Here is a 20,913-nt window from a genome sequence, read left to right as displayed (position 1 = left end):
ACGAAGGGTTAATAAGTGAAAATCGAGTATTAGTACTAATAGTCAATACTTTTTGTTTGTTCTATTTATAACTCCTTATTTCTTGTTGCAGAAAAATTGCCGATACCAAGTTGACGCAGCAGGGTGTCATTTTGGCATTGAAGAAGTAGGCGTTCGCCCTGCATCCACCTCAATTTGAATTGAAGCAATTTGATACGCGTGCGAAAAAAATAATTCAAAATGACGTCAAGCAACAACACAACGGGCCAAGAAAATGCGGGGACAGGAGCTAACACCAAGAAAGGCCACAGGTTAGCGTGCATGTCTGCATTTATATATAGATTATGGTGCATAGAACAAACATAAATTTCATGTTTGCTACGAGTTACATCTCGTTTCTGGCGATTTGATTGATATTTGTAAACTGTTCTATGAAAGGAGATTGATGATTGACACTTGTATTTAAAGAAAGCGTCTAGATGTTTTGATACTGCGTTTGATCGATATTATTAGTAATAATATTTAAAATTTGACGATATTTCATACATAATTTTGATTCGTATTCTGATAAGCATAATTTGTTAAGAAACTTTGATTGTTTTATAATAAACTTAAATTGTTATTCACATATTGTTTAAATATTCGCATATAGCCAGTGATAATCATTTAAACGGTAACAATCATTTAAATCTGTGGATTGTTTTTGCAATTCATATAGCGGCTAAGAAAACAACGCGATTATCAATTGATATGAATAGAAGAGCTTTGTAATATAAATTCATAATATCCGTTCAAAATACGCAAAGAAATTATATACGAAAACTAAAATATTTGCCCGTCTTGATTTTTATTAAATAAAAACCAGGGGATTAAATTATTCGGCAGGGGGACACCACAGTAGTTTCGTGCGCGAACTCGTGGTGAACAGCCGCCGACACCACATTGGTAAGCACAGTATCGTTCTGTTCTTTGTTAAAAAAATTACGTTCAACAAGTTTTTTAGTTTTGTAAGTACTTCTACTCTTTCGTTGGCCAAGGACGAGTGGACGGTTAAATTTTAAAATTTACAATCTGTCGAAAATTACGAAATACGGAACTTACGAGATCTAACGATTAGTACAACTTAAAAATTTACGATCTTCCGATAATGTCCAGAAGGGTCGAGGACAAGCCAAGTAATACGAATTAGCAGTACCGGCGATTAAATTTTTACGAGACGTGCGGTCGCCAAAGTGTTAAAAAGCGAAATTAGTTGTTAGTGTTTGCCCTTTTTCGTAAGCCCATTTGATACTAGTTGTTGAAGTTGTCTTAATTTTATTTGTATTTTTAGAATATTGCAGCATCATTAGTTTTCAATATTTTATGAATCAGTTTGTATAATAATTTTATATTTATAGAATATAGCTGTTTTGGTAAATTATATATTGATCGATACCTACATTTTTACTAATACTTCTATGATCATAAAAAATCAATATAAATTAATGTTAATTACACGCTTTTATTTGATAATAGCAGTCTGCCAGAAGGCAGGTCTATGGTGTGAGAGCATCACAAATTGATGATTCCTTTTCCATTCCTTGCTTATTATTCCCATTACCTTTAAACACTTTTTATACATATTTATGCATTTTTCTTTACTTATTTCTGCTTTCATGCTTTCTAGTCATGTGCTTTGGTTTTCAGTTCTCTTTATCTTCTTTCTCTCGTAAGTCATCAAGCGTTTGCATTTTTCTTCTTACCATTCCTTTCAGTTCCTCTATTTTACTTTCGAATGCGTCCTGTAGGAGGCACTATTTTTGCAAAACGGGTCTGATCCTGTTTCCTTTCCTTTTCAGGATCGTGCTTTAGAGTCCTTTCTTAGCTCACTCTTTCTCATTTCAAATCTTCTCAATTTGTATCCAGCATCAAACTCTATATATAGTTTTGGTCGGCCTTTCTTAGAGTACATGTCTCTGATTCTAAGAGCTATGCTCCAGACATAGCACTTTATAGTCTCTTCTGCAAGTCGAGACCCAGCTTGCTCTTATTTGTAAATGCGCTTGACGCTTGCAATTCTTACCATGATCTTCCTCTCGTGCAGTATCCGTCTCTGGTCAGGATGCTTCCCAAAAATTTGAAGTGATCCTCGTCTTCCAATTGTCGATTTCCTACCTAACATATATATATATATATATATATATATATATATATATTTGTGTGTGTGTGTGTGTATTAGAGATGACGGAGTTATCACCCCGATACAACTCCTCCATCGGAGTGAATCCGAGTGGATTTGTCTCACCGGATTTGTCATATCTAACTTCCCTAAACTGGTACTAAATCTGTTACTGCGTTTTTGCTTTGGGAAGGAAGCTGTTGCTTTCTCGTCTCACAGGCAGTTTAATGACCTTCTAGGTATACGGGTTTTTCCAGAAAATACAAAAATATTACTTCAAAGATACAGAACAATGAAATTGTGTTCAAATATGAAAAGCTCCAATGTATAATTTATTGAATAGTAAGGGGTCATATTTCCAACTACGACAATCTTTAGCCGTAAATGACGGCAATCAGGAATATACATACCGAAAAATACACGAAACAAAATGCATTTAATCTGGTTTTTCCATAGCCTGAAATAACAATAATTTAGAGTGCAAAATATATTAGTGACGTCAATAGTATTTAAGCAGCAAAAAATATATAGTATATTACTTTATACAATATAGTAATAATATGCTAATAGAACTACCCGATATAATATTAATTCTCGAATGGAAATAGCAGAAGAAAAAATTAGAAACCAGAAGTATTATTATTTGGTGAAAATATTTAATGATGTTTTGCTTTTATTAGAAAGTTTACTACATTATTTTTATATAAAATTAACTCAAAAAATCAATTATTTTCTCATCAAAAGAAAATAATTGCATTGAATTTGATTCTCAAGTTTTGCGTTTTTACTTTGGTCAACACTGTTAAAATTACGAGTTATGGAGTCGATCATGTGGTCGACCGAAAAATTTTACAACTCGTTATTTATTTATGAATTTTTTAGAAAAATTATTTTGATATTTTTTAATTTTCTTTTATTCATAAATTTTCATTTCAAAAAATTAAATGGGATTTGACAAATCCTTAGATGCATAAACAACGCACTATAGAACACATTTGTGTCGAGTATTTCGGTTTCAAAGTTGTCGGAGTCGTGGAGTTGTTAAGCGGATATAACTCCTCCCTGAAGCGGTGTCAAATCCGAGTCTATACGGCTTCGGATATGATAAGCCCATCTGTAGTGTGTATGTATGTATATGTATGCACAAGCCCTTGTGTGTAATTATAACCTTTTTATTCTAATAATTAATATATGGTCATGAATAATGATTGATTATGAGATTTGACTAACAAAGTAACTTCTGTAATTCAGTGGAATGTATATACCATTCAGCAGACTTTAAATGTAATATTAAACCACATTTTGAATCTTAATATTTTTTTAATTTTCTTCATTATTACAGAAGGCAAGAATCAATGTATGCTATGACTGGCCTGTACTCCTCGGATGCTGGCGACTCGGAATCCGGTGGGGAAGGCAGTTGTTCTGCGCAAAACGGCGACGTAGGCCAGCAAGGTGATGAATTAGGTAATCAAATGACGGCGACTGCCACGAATAATGTGTTGGCATCCGCGATCAAATGTCATAGTCGCCAACCATCGGCGAGTATGGTTGCCCAAGTAGCCGCGAGGGAGAAGGAGAAGTCGCCAAGGACTTTGTTAGTGACGGCCCCTGACGATACCAGGGATTGTGGCATACTAACGTGCAGGCCGGCTGTGATTCAGAGATTTGCGGCGGTTAAGGTGAGATCTATGTTTTACTTATAATTAGTTCACAATGTTTCTTTATAGAATGTTTATTAATGAGTTCAACTTTCCTTCTTTTTGAGATACTGTCTAATACTGAATGTATGTGCGATGGTTTTCACTTTTTAATAACTGAAACGTTTTCTTATTTTTTTTTATTTTTTTTGAATTACACATCAATGACTATCTAAATCAAACACCTATTTACGTCTAGTAACATGTATTTTTCTATTTTTGCTCATTGCATTTAAGATGCCATCATAATAAAATTTTCGAATTCTTTTTTTTGCCTTCAAATCTGATATATTGGAAAACGACATCCTTCGCACACCCATAAATTATATATATATAATATATATATATATATATATATATATACATATATACGCTAATCTCGATATCAATATCAATTTGTACTTATATTATGCATAAAAACAATTAAAGCAAACTATACAAAAGAGCATTTTTGAAGTATTACAAAATGTCAATTATTTTTAGTCATTATGCACATACGTGATTTTGTAACAACGAAATGTAAATGTATTTATTGTTCAACATAGGTCATTATTGACATGAAGCGTAATTGCAAAATAGTAAGTTCAACAATAACTTTTTAATACCAATTATTAATAACCTTGACTTACCGTTACATTCAGGTACATATAGAGAGCAATAAGTTTTGGAATATGATACTTGCACAATCAATGAGATAAATATTTGTGTCATACCTTTCAGTAAAAGTTCGATGCCAATATGACATGCATAAAATAATTGAATATGAAAAATAAACAAATATGCTTGCTACTATTTGATTGAATAAAAATCTATGTCTTGCTAGATGCTTGCTAGTCGCTATGCCACTTTTTGAATTTGTTCGAGTTCTTTTTTGTTTTTTTTATTTATTTTTTGATAATGTCAATTAGCTTAGAAATTATAAATGCGGCCTATATTTGAAAAAATTTATTGCCCGCGCATATCTATCTGTAAGTTTTCGAGCTTTTTAAAGTTTTTGAAACGAATCTATCAACGCGATAAGGACATTGAGAAAGAACAGGATGATACGAACCAAAATGAAAAATTTGGCATTTGTAGCTTTTGCAAAATTCCTGATTCCATTCATAGTTGGTTTCAACGCAGGATAATGTGGGTAAATGCCTAATTCAAAAATGAAACTGCTTTTAAAAACGTATTGTTTTTTATCTTCGGCGCCAAGTTATTAGAGTACAATATATTGTTTTTGCGTAAATTTGATTTTTTTATAAAAATGTTCTTGTATATTAAGTATGTATATTAGCCAAATGCTACTAAATGTTAAATAAATAAACTTTACACATTAAAAATTACTTAATTTAAAATATTTAGAAAATTATATTTTACATCAACAGTATTGTTACGTTGTTTTTAGTTTTCATACATTTTATTTTCTGCAGGTCTTCGTATTTCTGCTGTCTTTCCTGGTAACACTACAGCAGGCATTGAGTTCAGGTTATATAAATTCCGTTATAACGACGATCGAAAAACGTTTCGAGATACCGTCCAGTCTGTCTGGTCTGATAGCGTCCAGCTATGAGATCGGGAACGTCATTACTGTGATATTCGTCAGTTATTTGGGCAGCAGGAGACATATTCCGGTCTGGATAGCCATTGGTGCCGTCATTATGGGGCTTGGTTCCTTGGTTTTTATGGTTCCACATTTTATTGGTAAGTCGCAGAATCGATAAGTATTTTGGGTTTGATTCAAATTGTCTAGGTAATATCTTTATACGTTGCTCATCGAGTTATATTGCAATTTGAGTGATAGACTGTAGCGTCGATTGAAAATATCTTGATAAATTTCAGTTTCACTCTTATTAATTAATTTAACATTTTTAATCTAATACAAAAATTGAATAATATTAGTTTGTTTGACTTCGTATGTGTTGTCGATGGTACTTGTATGTTCCTTCTAAAAACATATTATGCACTTGTGCTAGGTGTGATTCGTAAAAATAGTAATTTAGGTTGGCAAGTAAAAAATATTTTTATATCATGAATATCAGCGGTGTTTCAACTTATAACTTACATTATAATGTCAAATCTTTTGTGTTTAATTTAGTTATTTAAATAAATGTAATATTTATTTTATTGCATTTAATGTAAATTTCTTTTTTTTTAGGTGAGCCAAATCAAGGAATATCGTCGCCCAATGCTAGCGACGATAACATCTGCAAAGGGGTGCCTGTTCGAGAGCAAGACATGGGATTAGGTCGCTTGAGTTCGGGCCTTTCTAATCCGCCACTGGCACCTCACAACACATTGAGAGAAGAGAATTGCATTCGGGGCTCTCCTAGTACAACGGCTCCTGTATTATTATTCGTAGTTGCACAATTACTATTAGGTTGTGGCGGTTCGCCTCTATTCACTCTAGGCACAACTTATGTGGACGATCACGTGAAACCAGAAAGCGCCAGCATCTACATTGGTGAGTTTTATTTTCTTGTTTAACTCTATATACCAGCCTCAAGTCAAGTTTGCATTGATATCTTTTTTAACTCCATTAGTTTATAAAGTATAGTATAATTTTATTACATTTTAAGTGCATGAGTAAACTATTTGTACTTGCTGCTGATATATATAATTATAATAATAAATTGTAGTCTCCCCGAAGATAGGTCTATGGTGTGAGAACACCACAAATCAATAATCTCCTTGCCTTCTCTTGTTTATTATTCCCATTACTATTTCATTACCATTATTCACTTTTATGAATTTTACTTTTCAAATTTCTGCTTTCATGCTCCTTCGGTTAGTGTCCATGTCTTCGATCCGTACAGAGCAATTCTCTCTGTCTCTTTAGTAAAGACACTTAGAAAGACTTACGAAAGACCAGCACAAGACCGAGCTTTGAAATGTGTTGCTGGAGGCGAATGAAGAAGATAAATTGGACAGATACGTTTACTTGCTTCATAATATATTATTAACAAATAAAATGTTCAAACTAAAACGCAAAAGTGGTTCCATCGCTAAAAACTTGAAATTCATTTCAAAGCAAAACTGCAGTCGCGGAGTTCCTTCTATTCATCCGATAAGTGAAATTTATGAATGGATTCCGATTATTACCTGTATGTTCTATAGCTAGTAGCAAATGAAAAAAGTATATTTTTTGGAAAGTCTTGTTGAGATAAAATGAGGCTGAAGCAATTTTAGTTATAAATATTTATGGAATTTGAACCACGGAGTTTTGAAAACAATGAATTTTTACGAACAAAATGTGGGGGCTATTTAAATTTCAGCTACCGTAATTTATAAATTAATAAGATAATAGAGATTCGACATAATATAAATAAAATTAAGTTTTAATATTTCAAACTTTATATATGTACTAATTTACCTTAGTTGATTAAAAATTCTAAACGAGTAACTGTATGAGCAAAATATGTATTAGAAGCTTTGTCTTTCGTGCAAACAACTGTATATATAATACATGTGCTCTAACATAATTATTTTCTGTTCATATTTTGTCATCGTGAAACAAACTTCAAGCTTATTATAATTGGCTTTTTAGTAGTTAAAATATTTAATGATGTAAAACATGTTTTAAAGCTGCATTCATTACGAATCTCATTAAGACAAGTACGACAACTCGTGTTCAATTATCAGTACTTAAAATATATATGGTTTTAAAATAGCTTCTTAAGAATGTTATAACGACATTTAAATAATTATTGAGTTCACATTTGATTATTTTTCACCATAGATGAGATAAAACGAAATATTCATTGTCAAATAATACTAAATTTTCGATACAAGTTGTTGCGAGTCATAAGCACTCAGATTTTAATTTTTTGTTGAAGTAATATGTGACAATATCATTGTATGCAATTAATACCGAGCAGTTTCTGTCAATTTATTTTTGCAACTTTACTCGTATTTTATTATGAAATTACGCCATTTTTAAAAATATTATTTATTAAAACTTTTTAAAATATTATTAATAAATTTAAACTATAAGTATCCTGTTCTACTTAATCTATTGTGTTTTGTCTAATAATACCGTAACAAAGTAACATTACTTTTTATTGTCTTCGTTTACTTCGCGGTAGCATCTTGGGAATATATGTTAAATCTTTGACTAATTTTGAACGTGTGTACATTAATTCAAAAAGCTATTTGCATATTATTCTATAGTATGTTTTCAACTTCAAGCTATGTCATAATTTGCAAGAAATGATACAATAGTTAGCTTACGTATTTTGCTTTTGGTGGATTGTGAATTCTATCGCAAAACTACACTTTATAGATTAACGTTATTTGGAACATAATAAATAATGAACCTTTTGTTAGTGTTTTTCACTTTTATACGTAATTGGTATCATTTAACTAGTTAATTCATCAAGTTCGCTTGGTTGTGTGAAGTCACAAATTTGAGTGAACCATATATGCAAATTTAGGAAAAATGAAGATCTTGTTATGCACAAATAAGTTTCTTAAGTTAAAAAGATATCTAGAGTTTTTCCAAATTTATCTCATGGTGCATTAATGTTTAGGTACGATCTATAGAATAACAGCTTCAAGATTCTGATCTTTTATTATTTACATTAAAAACTAAAGGTATTACATATATATATATATATATATATATATATATATATCTGTGTGTGTGTGTGTGTAAAGCATATGTATTTTCAACTGAATTTTATAGTCTGTTAACTCCTAATGACACTCAAGAACGAAATACTTAAAAAATTTAAGGTTATTGACACAATCTTGACGCACTTGTTCCAAATCATTATATTTAGCTCCAAGCGTTCACTTTAATTATCAATAAATTATTGGCACATGTTAAAAATATTAAAAGTTTATTCAGAGTTTTTTTATTTTTATATTCTTGGTATTGGCTTTACGAAGTATGTTAACATATTGCGAATTCATTTAATTAGTTAAGTCACAGATTTTGATAGTTCTTTTTCATATATGTATAGGAAAATGAATAGCAAATTAAAATAACTAAACAAATCAGAATGAAAGGGTAACAATTATTATACATACTGCATATTCTTCAATGCACTATTTTGGAAAATAGTTATTTTGGAATCGGTCCTCATTATCCTGAATGTGTTTTTTGAACCGATACACTCTGACAGTATTTATAATGCGTAATAAATTTTGTGGATCTATATTTGCAGTTACTGAATTCGATCTATACTCATATCACCTTTGCGAAATTTACGTATACTGCTGGATAAACCTGTATTTTATTCTCAATCAATATTTGAGGAGGGCATGCCTTGACGTTTTCTTCAAATTAGAAACCCATTAAAAACAATCAAAGATCATATTCTGCATTTACTACCGTATCCATTGCAGGTCATCTAAATTTCAAATTGCTATACGATAATCGTATTTCTTTAGCGTATTATTGATTTTAGAAGCAAAAATACATTCGTGAGTGTGAATATAACCAAATATTGAGCGCATGTTGTATGTTAGTTAGACTAGGATTCAGGTCGTAGTCTACAATTCAAGGATAAACATTAAAAATTAATGTTTGACCGCAACTTTCCAAACTGCACCGTAAACTATTTGTACAATGTCAAAAGTGGTTTTCATATCGGAAATAGTTGAATACACATTTTTAAGAATACAAAGAAATACAATATGTTTCAAGCGTAATTAATTATTGGCATGAACGTGCTCCCTAATACGATTCCGAGTCTGTTTTAGAAATTATTATTTTCAAAATTATGCTCGATATTTTACCCTGGAATTACTAACATAATACCATAGTAATGGTTTTTTGTTGAATATTTGACACTATAATTAAAAATTTATTTGTGTATTGTAAAATAATCTAATATAAATTTATATATTAATATACGATAGTTGCACATGTTTCATATACTATCAAAAAATCTAGAAATTCGAAATAACCTAATACATGAAACCTTATCATAGAAAATGTCGATCAAAGAAATCGTCAACAAATATTATTGCACAAATCGACATTATATATTTTATTTAGGTAGGGTTATCAACTATGTCAATTTAATAAAGCGTTAGAAAAACGCAGAAAACTTTTGCTTTATATGTTACATGGAATATAACTGAGCATTTTATGAAAAAAACGCCGAAAACTTTTTGCTTCCCATATTACTTGAAATAAATCTGACAGTCTTCTCCTTGTTATTGTAAAGGTTATATAGACTCACATATCTGACTTGCGTTCGATTTATATATCTAGTTACATATATATATTTAACACATATATATTACACATATATATATAATCCTTATGAAGATTAATAATTCTCAACAACAAAAATGGCAATTTGCATATTGGATATAGAAAAGCTTTCCTCGATCATATAATGCATGATCGAGGTTTAGTGAGCCACCAACTTTATTTGGTTTTGTACATATGAGACTTCTTAACAAGTTAGTTTAGTGATGGATAGACAAATATTATTCCGCCTGTTCACTTTTTCCACCGTATTTTCAAAACGCCTGGCCTGTTTTTTCCAAAAATTAATGAGCTTTTCACATCGTCAATACTTTTCAAATGTTTTTCGAAATGTCAAAACGTACCAGAAATATTCGTATCTGAATGCGTATTTATTTATTAATTCCTACGTACTACATATACAATTAATCAAAGCTTTATTTTGCCTTAAAAATAGTTTTAATTTTCACTACAAAACCGGCATTACTCTTTCGACAGCCTTATACATATATTAACGCACAACTTGGATACATAAAAATCAAATATCTGAAATAAAAATAATTTATCAGTGTAACCGAAGATGCTTTTCTATTTCAAACTACTTTTAATTTCTAAATAATATAATTAAACATACTGTCCTTTTTGATAAAGTTTGATATCTACAATTACAGCAAAAAAATTAATAGTGCGATTTTTTTATTGTAAAGCCGGCACACCATCATAAAATAATCCGATCATAAAAGTTACTATAAAAATGCACCTCCCTCGTGCCGCAATGCTCGTATAAAACACGTGACCCAATAAATGTGTTTTAATGAGATTTCATTGTTTATACAGGTAGACATAAATTTTAATAGCATATTTGATATCAGCTTCTCTCGACAGATGCTGTTGAGAATACTAATGGTGGAAAAACACATTTACACTGAAAGTAATGTGGCTGATGAATCGTATTTATCGATGAGATTATAATTACGAATAGATGTATCATAGATGTGTATGTGTATACTTAAACATTTGGGTGTGATTTTTTTAAGTCAACTCTTGCTGCCGTGTTATATGAGCCGAAAAATTTATAAAACACACACACGTACACATTTGTTATAATATTATGCATTTTTATGCAAGCGTTCATGGTCGTGACATGATGCAATTTGAAGACTTGCTCGAAACTTACATTTTCAATGGTTGAGTTTCCTATGTTTAGCTGAAGAATTTAAAAATCAATGCTGAATTCTTATCTAATTTGAACAAATTAAAAATTAAAAACTACTTTAGAATTTTTTGCAGTGATATTACGATTAAGTGTTATTTTTTGACAGTCTTTGCCATACACTAGTTTGTTCTTAGTTTTATTTCATTTTTGTTCGTTACTTGGCAAAGGTGCCACTTCACCAGCGTTACCTTTTTTCTTATGTCGCGTTACCTTTTTTCTTAGGTAGGACATCCATTTCGCACGAATGGTCAAGCACAAGCATAACGCGCCTTGCGTCATTTATAATTAAATTCATGAAATAATTATTATATAATAAATTCTCGAACAATAGGCAATAGAATATTCTCAGAATCATAAAGGACTTGAGCAATGTGAGAATTTTATACAAAAGCAATGGCACATAAACTTTGGGATCAAACGAACACATGATTGTTTGCCTAAGACACATACATAATGAAACCTTAATAAAATATTACAAATGTCAGAATGAGTTATATCTGAATTATACAAATAAGCAGTTACAAACATTTATGCGAATATGAGTTTAAATATATTTCATTAGGTCTTAGACTGGTCTTGAAAACGTTAAAAGTACAGTTTTTACGTTTATGAAGAGAGATATAAAATACACCTAGTCTTTAATGAATCACGATATCGTACACTATTACAGTAATCTTTTTTAGCGTACTAACATATTTTCTGCAATTTGTTTAAAGCCACAATTATGTTTTGCACGTGCTGTCCTCTATAAAGCGGCGTTTTAACGCATTGCCTCCAATGCCCATATCAAATGTATTGAATTAAAATGATTTGCAATGTAGAGCAGCGAAAGTGGTTTTAATTCGCTGCTCTAATATGAATGCTTATGATTGGGTATGCATTTAATACACATACACAGATCATAGATCTTGTGACAAGTCTTCAGGAAATTGTCAATTATTATTTTTTTCTGATAGCTACTAGCTCTGATAGAGAGTGGTCTGAATATTTGAGGAAATTTATGGAGTCACGGTTTAGTACCTTCAGCATAAGTCAACTCTAATGTCTGCTTTATGACATTGATCGTCCAGTGTCAGATTTGGGCATGGATGACTAGGTCGTGGAACGAACGATGCGTTGGAATCAATTCGTCATTTATGTCAGAAATCAAATCCTTTATTTTTATACAAATATGGAAACACCAATTTACAGTAACTTAGTAATGTAAAAATTAAAAACCGTTCAAAAGCTTATTTTGTGTCTACCGGTATATCGGAGAAAGGAATCGAGGTATGCCCATGTCTCGTAAGTAAAATCTAAAATATGCAGGGGCATAATTACCACCTATGTCAATTATACGGGGCTCTCGGACGACGGAGGCCCCCAACTTGTATAAACAAAAATTAATATGAACCTTCCCAGTTTACCGAAAACTGCAAGAAGAGTGTACATTAAATACAAATTACTTGTAAAAATCTTGGTAAGGCGAAACGAGCAGGATGAATAATTCATTTCATTTTGTTTATTTTTAATTTTGAAACATCTTTGCCTCTTCTAAGGGATCCTAAGGGCACGCTACAGCTTCTGTTCATCTTCTGTTTGTGTAGGATAAACGCTCGAATACTTTTTAATTCTGATTTTTTTGAGAGTATTTAATGTCCTTTTTGAACAAAATGTGCAAATTGATTGATTAAGTGAATGTTTGAATCATTTAATTCTCTGCAGAATATACCCCTAACTGCATAGCATCTCATTTGACATATGTCCGGACTTATGTAATTTATCACTTGGTTTGGAATTTTAGATAATTAAAATATGTTTGCGATTCCAATATTCGATAATTATGCTTATAATTACATTCAAAGAATTTTTATATTTTGATGTACGAAATATTTTACTGATGCTGCGGACTAGATTAGCATAGCAAACTTTTTATATATACATTAAACATACGGTTTTTTATGCAAATATCATATATATTTTTTAATTTTCTTATCATAATTCTTTTTTTGTAATATAACGCTATTTCGTGAACTTTAAAAGCGATATGAACCTATTGATTTGTTTATTGGGTATTAATGGTTTGATGACTTGAATAAATTAATAATTGAACAAATACATAAATATGTAATGTAATTTCGCTTTCCATACGAGAGTTGTTTAAAATCGACGAACATTTTATAACCAGCATCTAGAAGAGTCGCATGTTTGCGGACGCAGGTACTGAGACGACGAAGCGATCGCACCGTTACTTTTATTGTAAGATGACACAGGGAAGCATTTGTACGTGTAAATAAATCAGGAGATAAAACTAGTCGAGGGTTTGAATACATTTAAAAGAGTGTCATAACTCTGTGCGCAGAGAAGACTTACCTACTCAGATACACATAATTAGATAACCCAGCTTTTAGATAACCCAGGAGAACTGTCGTTTTATAGCGTTTAACAGCAAACGCAAACGTGCGCTTAAGCCCTGAATTAATTATTAATTATTAATTGATTTCACCGAGTGCAGAAAGCACATTTTTCAGGCAGATTAAAAAAGTTCGAGATAATAGAGAAAAGACTTTACTGGGAAATAATCAATTTTCGGAAAAAATGTTTCTATTTAGTGTTCTTTTGCTTGATTATTTGTATAATCTTTTTTTATTTGACCTTGTAATCTGGTACATTGGCATATAATCGTTTTTTGAACAACTCCTTTATTTCTATGTACACATACAAGAATAATTGTATACATAAAATGTAATATATTTAATATACACCCGGGCTTACGAGTGGCCTGACATACTAGTGTTTTGAGATACGAACGCCAAAGGAGCGATTTGTTACTTTGACATACGAGCCAAGTTAGAGATACGAGCTTTGAGCAAGTAAGAGTTTTCTAGAGAAGTGAATGGCAAAATTAAAATATGGAAAATTTTGTTAATTGTGATAATGATTTTTCTACCATAGAATTAATTTTATAGTTGCTCATTTCAATTATATAGGGTGCCCCAGACCTTGACGTCAAGCCGAAACGTGGTGAGTATTGCCTAAACTGTCCTGAAAAAAATTAGAAAAAAAATCTCGCGTTGTTTGGAAATTACGTGCAACCCAGAGCTTTGGTCTAATTATGACCAATTTTTGGTTATTCTGGTAATTTTTAATTAATTTTGTTCATTTCAACTTTAGAATCATAATCGTGGATTACATTTCTAGAACCACAATCAAAAACAATAACGTAACTGTTTCAAATTTTCAAGAATTAAAACTTTTTGTTCAACTATGAATTTAAAACTTTTAAAATCGGTCGACTTTGAGAGGTTCTTCTATAAAAAAATGACTAAAGTTGGCACATTAATCCGGATTGCAAATTGTAAAATATGTACGTGAAAATTTTATTATTGAAACTTTTGAGTGGCGCATGGCATCGTGCCTTAAAAATTACTGGAACTTCCCGTACCAAAATTATTATTTTTTTTAAAACCGATTAACATTTTTTTTACTTTTTTATTAGATTTCCGAAACCGCTAGACCTGCCTTTGAGAAAATTTGATCATTTTTCATCTTGTCAATACAAGTAAAATGTTTTTTGAATTATTAAAATGGGACGCTCCGTTCTCTTAAAAACTGAGTTACCATTTTGGTTTTTGCTATCTATCGAAGGCTGATGGCTTCGCAAAACCTAATCAGCTTATCCTGATCACTACGAATCGAATGTTCTTTTGAATTATTCACATCGGTTGATCCGTGTTCCCGAAATCGTCGACGAAAATTTTATCTGCACAATACACACAGTACATACATACACCACCACACACACACAACACATACACTACACTCATTTTTTCTAAGGTATGCAAAATGTTCAAACCTCTGAAACGTAAGATATATAAAAATTTTCAGTGATTTTTATTACTAAAAAAGTTAATAATAGGTAAACAGTGAATTTATCTATAATATTGAAAAAACTTAATAAAAACGATAGAGCAGTAACGAATTAGTGGCATTTCGATGTATTTATGTGAGAAACATTGCTTTGAGATGCGTATGGTTACGGAACGAATTTAACTCGTATGATATTATATTGCATTATGTACTTATATAATTATACTGATCAGATGTAAGTAAAACGATGCAATTAAAATGAAATCTGTTAAATGCGTGAATGTTTGAAGTTCAGTATTTTAATCGAGTTTATGAGCATAAACAGTATTCGATCGATGCGGCGGCCTCATTACCTAGCTTGTAGCTCTTGATTTCTTGCGTGGCGAATCAATAGGAGTTGGCAAGCTTCCATTGTAAACAATACGGCATTTCTAGCAGGCCGTAATGCAGTGCTTTTCGATCCTACTTCTGACCATGCAGTATTTTATTCACGATACAGTCTCTCGCAATACAAATTATTCATACCCTGATTTCTATCATACCACCGAAAAAGATATTCAAATGTTTAGCTATTCTTTCGTGTATTTTTAGCATACATTTATATGTGTTTAAATCTTTGGGGCAATACATCAATTAAAAGTTGTAGAAATTTATTATGATACATATAATCATATGTCATCTTCAGTGGAATGTAAATTAGAAAGTTAACTGATAATAGTAATAATAATTCACAGGAATACTGCTACACTATTTCTTGTCAATTCAAATAAAAAATATTATTTTTAGATTGAATTTTTTAGTGTTAGGCAAAACATTGCAATTTGTCACAGCTACGATGCAAATATATATATATGAGGAAGAGATAGCATAGCATTGCTCCAGAATTTTCTTCGAATTATATAAATTTCTAAAAATAATTTATTAGATATATAGACTAGACTAGAAATTTATAGAGCTTTGCTGATATTCTTGAATATCGAAAAGGTCTTTAATATAAACTTCACAGTTTATATGCCTAGTGTTAAGGCGATCAATTCAAATGTAATTATGTAGTCGTATATTTAATGGCAGTTACAACAAAAAAAAAACTTCCACTCGTTTCCTGAAATGTAGGTCAATAATCATATCATTAATATTAAATCATATCGCAAGATAGTTAGTTATAGCTACGGTCGTTTATCAGTTTTTGTTGACATCCTGTGTTACATTGTGACACACTATTTTTTATACACATTTCGATGTAAGCACGCAAATTCATAGCACAATCTATACACAGTATACATTAATAGCGGTATTTATAGAGGTTTTTTTGGTCCGGTACGAGCAGCAATCAGTAACGGAATATTTTTTACTAGCTTAGGCTAAACATATATTGACTATAACTTGATAAAAATAATAGGATGAATAATTTTTCAGGAATCTGAATCATATAAAAAAATGTTATGTTATAAAATGTTATTTTTCTGCAAATGTCGCAAACTAAATTTTAAGTTTTTGACACATATACCATACGAAATGACTAATTTTCTGTTTTATATCCATATACTACATGTATCTTAATAAGTTCTGAAAAAAGTTGTAAATACTAACAGAATAAAATTCTGGACAGAATTATGGGAAAATTTTACGATAAAATAGAAATATTATGTTACGGGGTATTATCGTATGAGTTGGTAATCACGAACAGTCAAAAAGCTATGTATTTGCTGTGCCATCGGACGTTTTACACATAAAACCTAACCTCTGAGTCAGAATATTAACTTTATTGAGATTTCCCTGTGTTATTAAAGTGACAACAGAAAGTTGCACCAATGATGAATTTGTTCGATATTTGTGCCATTTGGAGGTTAGGTTTTATGTGTAAAACCGCCTGATCGCACAGCAAAAACATAACTTTTTTTACAGTGTGTTATCACAAACTCATATTTCTAATTTCTAATTGGCCCCTAAATATGAAACATAATCCGCCACATGTAAAGCGCCTAGCTTAAAGGAATTTATTTCAAGAAACAATAATTTCAAATTTTTTTTAATTGTCCTATTCAATAATATTCTTTACTATGAATAATAAGAGTGCAAAGAACTATCGAATGCCCTAAATTGTAAGATTTTTATTGAATTTGAATACAATTTATTTTTTTAGAACTTAAAGTACTTGATATAAAAAGTTATATATATTTAATTATATATTTTTCAAATTATAATCTCTAATTTTACATCAAATGTCAACTTTTCGATCTGTAAACAATATTTTATATAGTTCGGAAAGATTCAGCAATTTACCTCAAGGCCAAATGTAATACACCACAAAATTAAATTACTCCTTACGAGTATGCTCGCAAGTAATATAAAGATTTGTGTTTCAACATTTTAATTAAAACTTATTAAATAAAGACAACACTTCTGATCTATCTCACTAATCTCACCTCCAATCCAATCCAATATTTTATCATTTTATTATGAAAAATATATAAGCTGTTATGGTTTATAAACCACAGTCTTAAAAAACTATAACACTTATCTTAACTAATTTGTGTCATAATTTATATTTTTATTAATAGATATTATAAATATGATTATAATTGTGATAAACTTTCAAAATTTTATAATTCATATGTGGTATGCCTATCTTTAGGAAAACCCGTCAAATTGATGGGTTAGCTGATTACGCACAAATGATTATGTATTCGCTTTATTTGAAATATTAGAAAATAGTATTCCAATAGTTAATATAATAGTTACGAAGAGTTTGTGATCCACCAAACTTATATTAAAGTATTTTGCATACAATCAAATTGCTAACAGAAAAGATCACCCCGTCAACATCAAGATTACGAAAAATTTGCCAAAATGTGTAATAAAATTAGAAGTTGTAATTTTTATATATATATTGTATTAAATTAAAATTACATGCTTTGAATGCATAAAAGACATCCCAATAATATGTAAAAAAATATGTTCAAAAAGTATGATTACCGTGTAGATATCATATTTTCGTTAATTTTTTGTGATATGTAAACAATTTTTACATTTAATTTGTATTCGAAGCTTTTATATCACAATGTTCAAACAAGATGAGTATAAATTAATATATATTTTTTTAAAAGAAAATACGCATTGCGTTAATTGTAGACGTATTGTGAAGAATGTATTTGATAAATTTGATTTAATTTATTGGTCTTATAAAAAAAAAACTATTTTCTTTCAGGTTTCATGTACAGTATGGCGGCGTTTGGACCTGTGCTAGGTTTTCTACTGGGAGCTTATCTGCTATCATTTCATATGGATTCTTTTTCAACAAATATAATATCGATTGGTGAGTGAAATGTGAAATGTATTTATACAAAAATTTTAATATGAAAAAATATTTTATTCATTTGTTTTTAAATATTTCCGTCATTATGAAATATTTGACGGTAAATGCATTTGTTTTGAATCACTAATTTTGTTTTTTAAATTAAATATGTCTTCTGATATGATACTCCGTGTGTAGTTTTTATGGGAAATTATAATTCATAATGAATTTAAGCTTAGAAACGAGTTTAATAGTCTGCAGTAAGTTTGTATTCGCGTTATTGATTAATGATTATAAAAAAGTAATATTTGATTTATTTTTTAGGCCCCGGCGATCATCGATGGGTTGGAATGTGGTGGGGTGGCTTCTTGCTGTGTGGTTTCCTCCTGATATTGGTTGCCATACCCTTTTTCTCCTTCCCTAAGGTTTTAACGCGTGAAAAGGAGAAAATAAAATTTCTAGAAAAGGCACGTGTTGCTAATTCTGGAAATGGGCAAACAACTACGCAGAACAAAACCATGGACAGCGGTTATGGAAAGGATATCAAAGGTATCAATGCAAATCATTAATTTTTATTGAACAAAATATAGCAATTTTCATCCATGCTTAGTTATTTATTGTTTAATTCTATTTATATATTGAGTACCTATCAAATCGATAAGTGTCACTTTAGTTTCAGCTATCTTCACATTTTCTATACGCTGATAATTTTAATATCACTCTTAAATTAAAAAATTAAAATGTGCGTTCGTGAATTTAGGACGCGTTTGGAAGCAACTATATTTTAGGCTAGTTTTATGGAATTAGGAAGCCACTGTTTTGATTTCTTTTAAATCTCGGCGATTTTTAAACTGTATATTAAAATCTCAAAAAGAGAAGATCCTAAGATGAATTATTATTTTCTAGATAAATTTCAAAATGATTTTAAGTATAATAGACACTGTATTATAATAAAAATGATATCAATATGCATATGTCAAACACTCATACGTCCACTTTTTACACTTTTTGGTCAGATATTCTTTGCACTGTCAAATCGAATAAATGAGCAATTTGAATCGATAATTTGTTCCATCGAAATGTTTACTAAACTACACTAATTATAGCACAACCAACTTTATAAAGGTTTGTTAAAACTATAAGTTTTTTCTCCAAGGGGCAAAGAGCACATTGAAAACTTAATGTAAACCAATAATTGAGGTATAATTAATTATGTATTTTATTTTTTTCAGATATTCCAAATTCTATGTGGAGATTAGTGTGTAACCCCGTGTATGTTGTCACGTGTTTGGGAGCATGTATGGAATTGATTATAGTATCGGGCTTTGTAGTCTTCTTGCCTAAATATTTAGAGACGCAATTCAGTTTGGGAAAGAGTCAAGCTAGTGTTTTTACAGGTAATTCAAAATTATTATAAAATATTGCTTTATTTGTAGATTTTGAGCCATTTTTTAGTCAATTAAATATATTTCAACAGGTACTGGCAACAAAATTTCTGTAGTAGTAAAATATTATAATAATATTTAATTATAATTAACTTCTTGACACGTTTTGATAATTTTGCTTTATTTCTTTTATAATTATCTCTGACACAGATCCTACATAATTAATAAATGGCGTACAGTCACTATACTATTGATCAGAAACTGGCATGCACAGTTTTATATGAAGCATATAAACATTATCAAAAAACTAACATTCAAGGACTTGGAGTTATAATTCTTAAATTAGCTGAATTATTTCAGTTTTTTTAAATAAAATTGATACAGATCTAATTATACATTGTTCTCATAGTTAATAACAGAGTACATTATAATTTTTCAGGCTCAATAGCTATACCAGGAGCTTGCATAGGAATTTTTATGGGTGGATGTTTACTGAAACGATTAGAACTCAGACCAAAGGGCGCTGTGCAATTTGTTTTAATTTCTAATTTTATTTGTCTTCTATGTTATGGTTTGTTATTCTTTTTGGGTTGCGATAATGTTAAGATGGCCGGAACTACCATACCATATTATAACAAGTAAGTTTACAGAATATTATATATATATATATATATATATATATATATATATATATATCGTATAATATCTTATACGATATTAGAATTTTACTAGAAATACGGTTTAGTAAAGTTTAAAGTTGCGTGCTATTACATGATACACCAGGTAACTATCATACAAATGTTCTATTCACTCAGCAACTTATGCCTTATATCAGAGTTATGATATTCCTCTAGTTATATTTTTTCAGCTATCTTGGAGGAGTTTGTATATACCACTTGTCTTTCACACCACTGTTAACATTTTGGAGCATTGATACACATTTCTTTCAAAAACATAAAATGATAAACCAACTCTGCATGCGAAAATTATAACGATTGCTGCGTCCTTGAACACAACTTGTATATGTAAACCACAAGATGTAATAACTAAAATTACGTAATAACTTAATCATTACACGTGACTGCTATGTAACCTGGAAGGTTCATAGCAGTAACTATTTTGAACGTACTGCATTGTTTTGACGCAG

At 30.4% G+C, this 20,913-nt stretch overlaps 2 protein-coding genes and 1 pseudogene across 2 annotated transcripts in view; 2 read left to right on the top strand and 1 right to left on the bottom strand.

The window, feature by feature from the left end:
- LOC113374974 overlaps nt 1-149 on the top strand; it is an 868-nt pseudogene extending 719 nt beyond the window's left edge.
- LOC113374978 (protein tyrosine phosphatase type IVA 3-like) overlaps nt 1-20,913 on the bottom strand; it is a 137,030-nt gene that overhangs the window by 112,526 nt on the left and 3,591 nt on the right. The gene's annotated exons all lie outside the window — the stretch shown is intronic.
- On the top strand, nt 93-20,408 carry LOC113374973 (solute carrier organic anion transporter family member 5A1-like). The gene is made up of 8 exons (XM_026614927.1): nt 93-290; nt 3,480-3,819; nt 5,253-5,523; nt 5,978-6,283; nt 18,295-18,402; nt 18,706-18,930; nt 19,614-19,778; nt 20,206-20,408. Exons 1-8 carry the CDS (start codon nt 220-222, stop codon nt 20,406-20,408), a joined length of 1,689 nt encoding a protein of 562 aa, XP_026470712.1. The 5' UTR covers nt 93-219.

Source organism: Ctenocephalides felis, unplaced genomic scaffold (genome assembly GCF_003426905.1).
Source record: "Ctenocephalides felis isolate EL2017-DRISC unplaced genomic scaffold, ASM342690v1 CF-g0.4_SCAFFOLD_01886, whole genome shotgun sequence".
Taxonomy (NCBI): domain Eukaryota; kingdom Metazoa; phylum Arthropoda; class Insecta; order Siphonaptera; family Pulicidae; genus Ctenocephalides; species Ctenocephalides felis.
The sequence above is the reverse complement of the archived record's forward strand: the minus strand, read 5'-3'. Positions and strand labels throughout refer to the sequence as shown.

Coding starts and splice junctions, on each gene's coding strand:
- LOC113374973 (XM_026614927.1), top strand. CDS start 220: ATGACGTCAAGCAACAACACAACGGGCCAAGAAAATGCGGGGACAGGA. Junction 18,403..18,705: donor AACAAATATAATATCGATTG/GTGAGTGAAATG, acceptor TTTATTTTTTAG/GCCCCGGCGATCATCGATGG. Junction 19,779..20,205: donor TCAAGCTAGTGTTTTTACAG/GTAATTCAAAAT, acceptor ATAATTTTTCAG/GCTCAATAGCTATACCAGGA.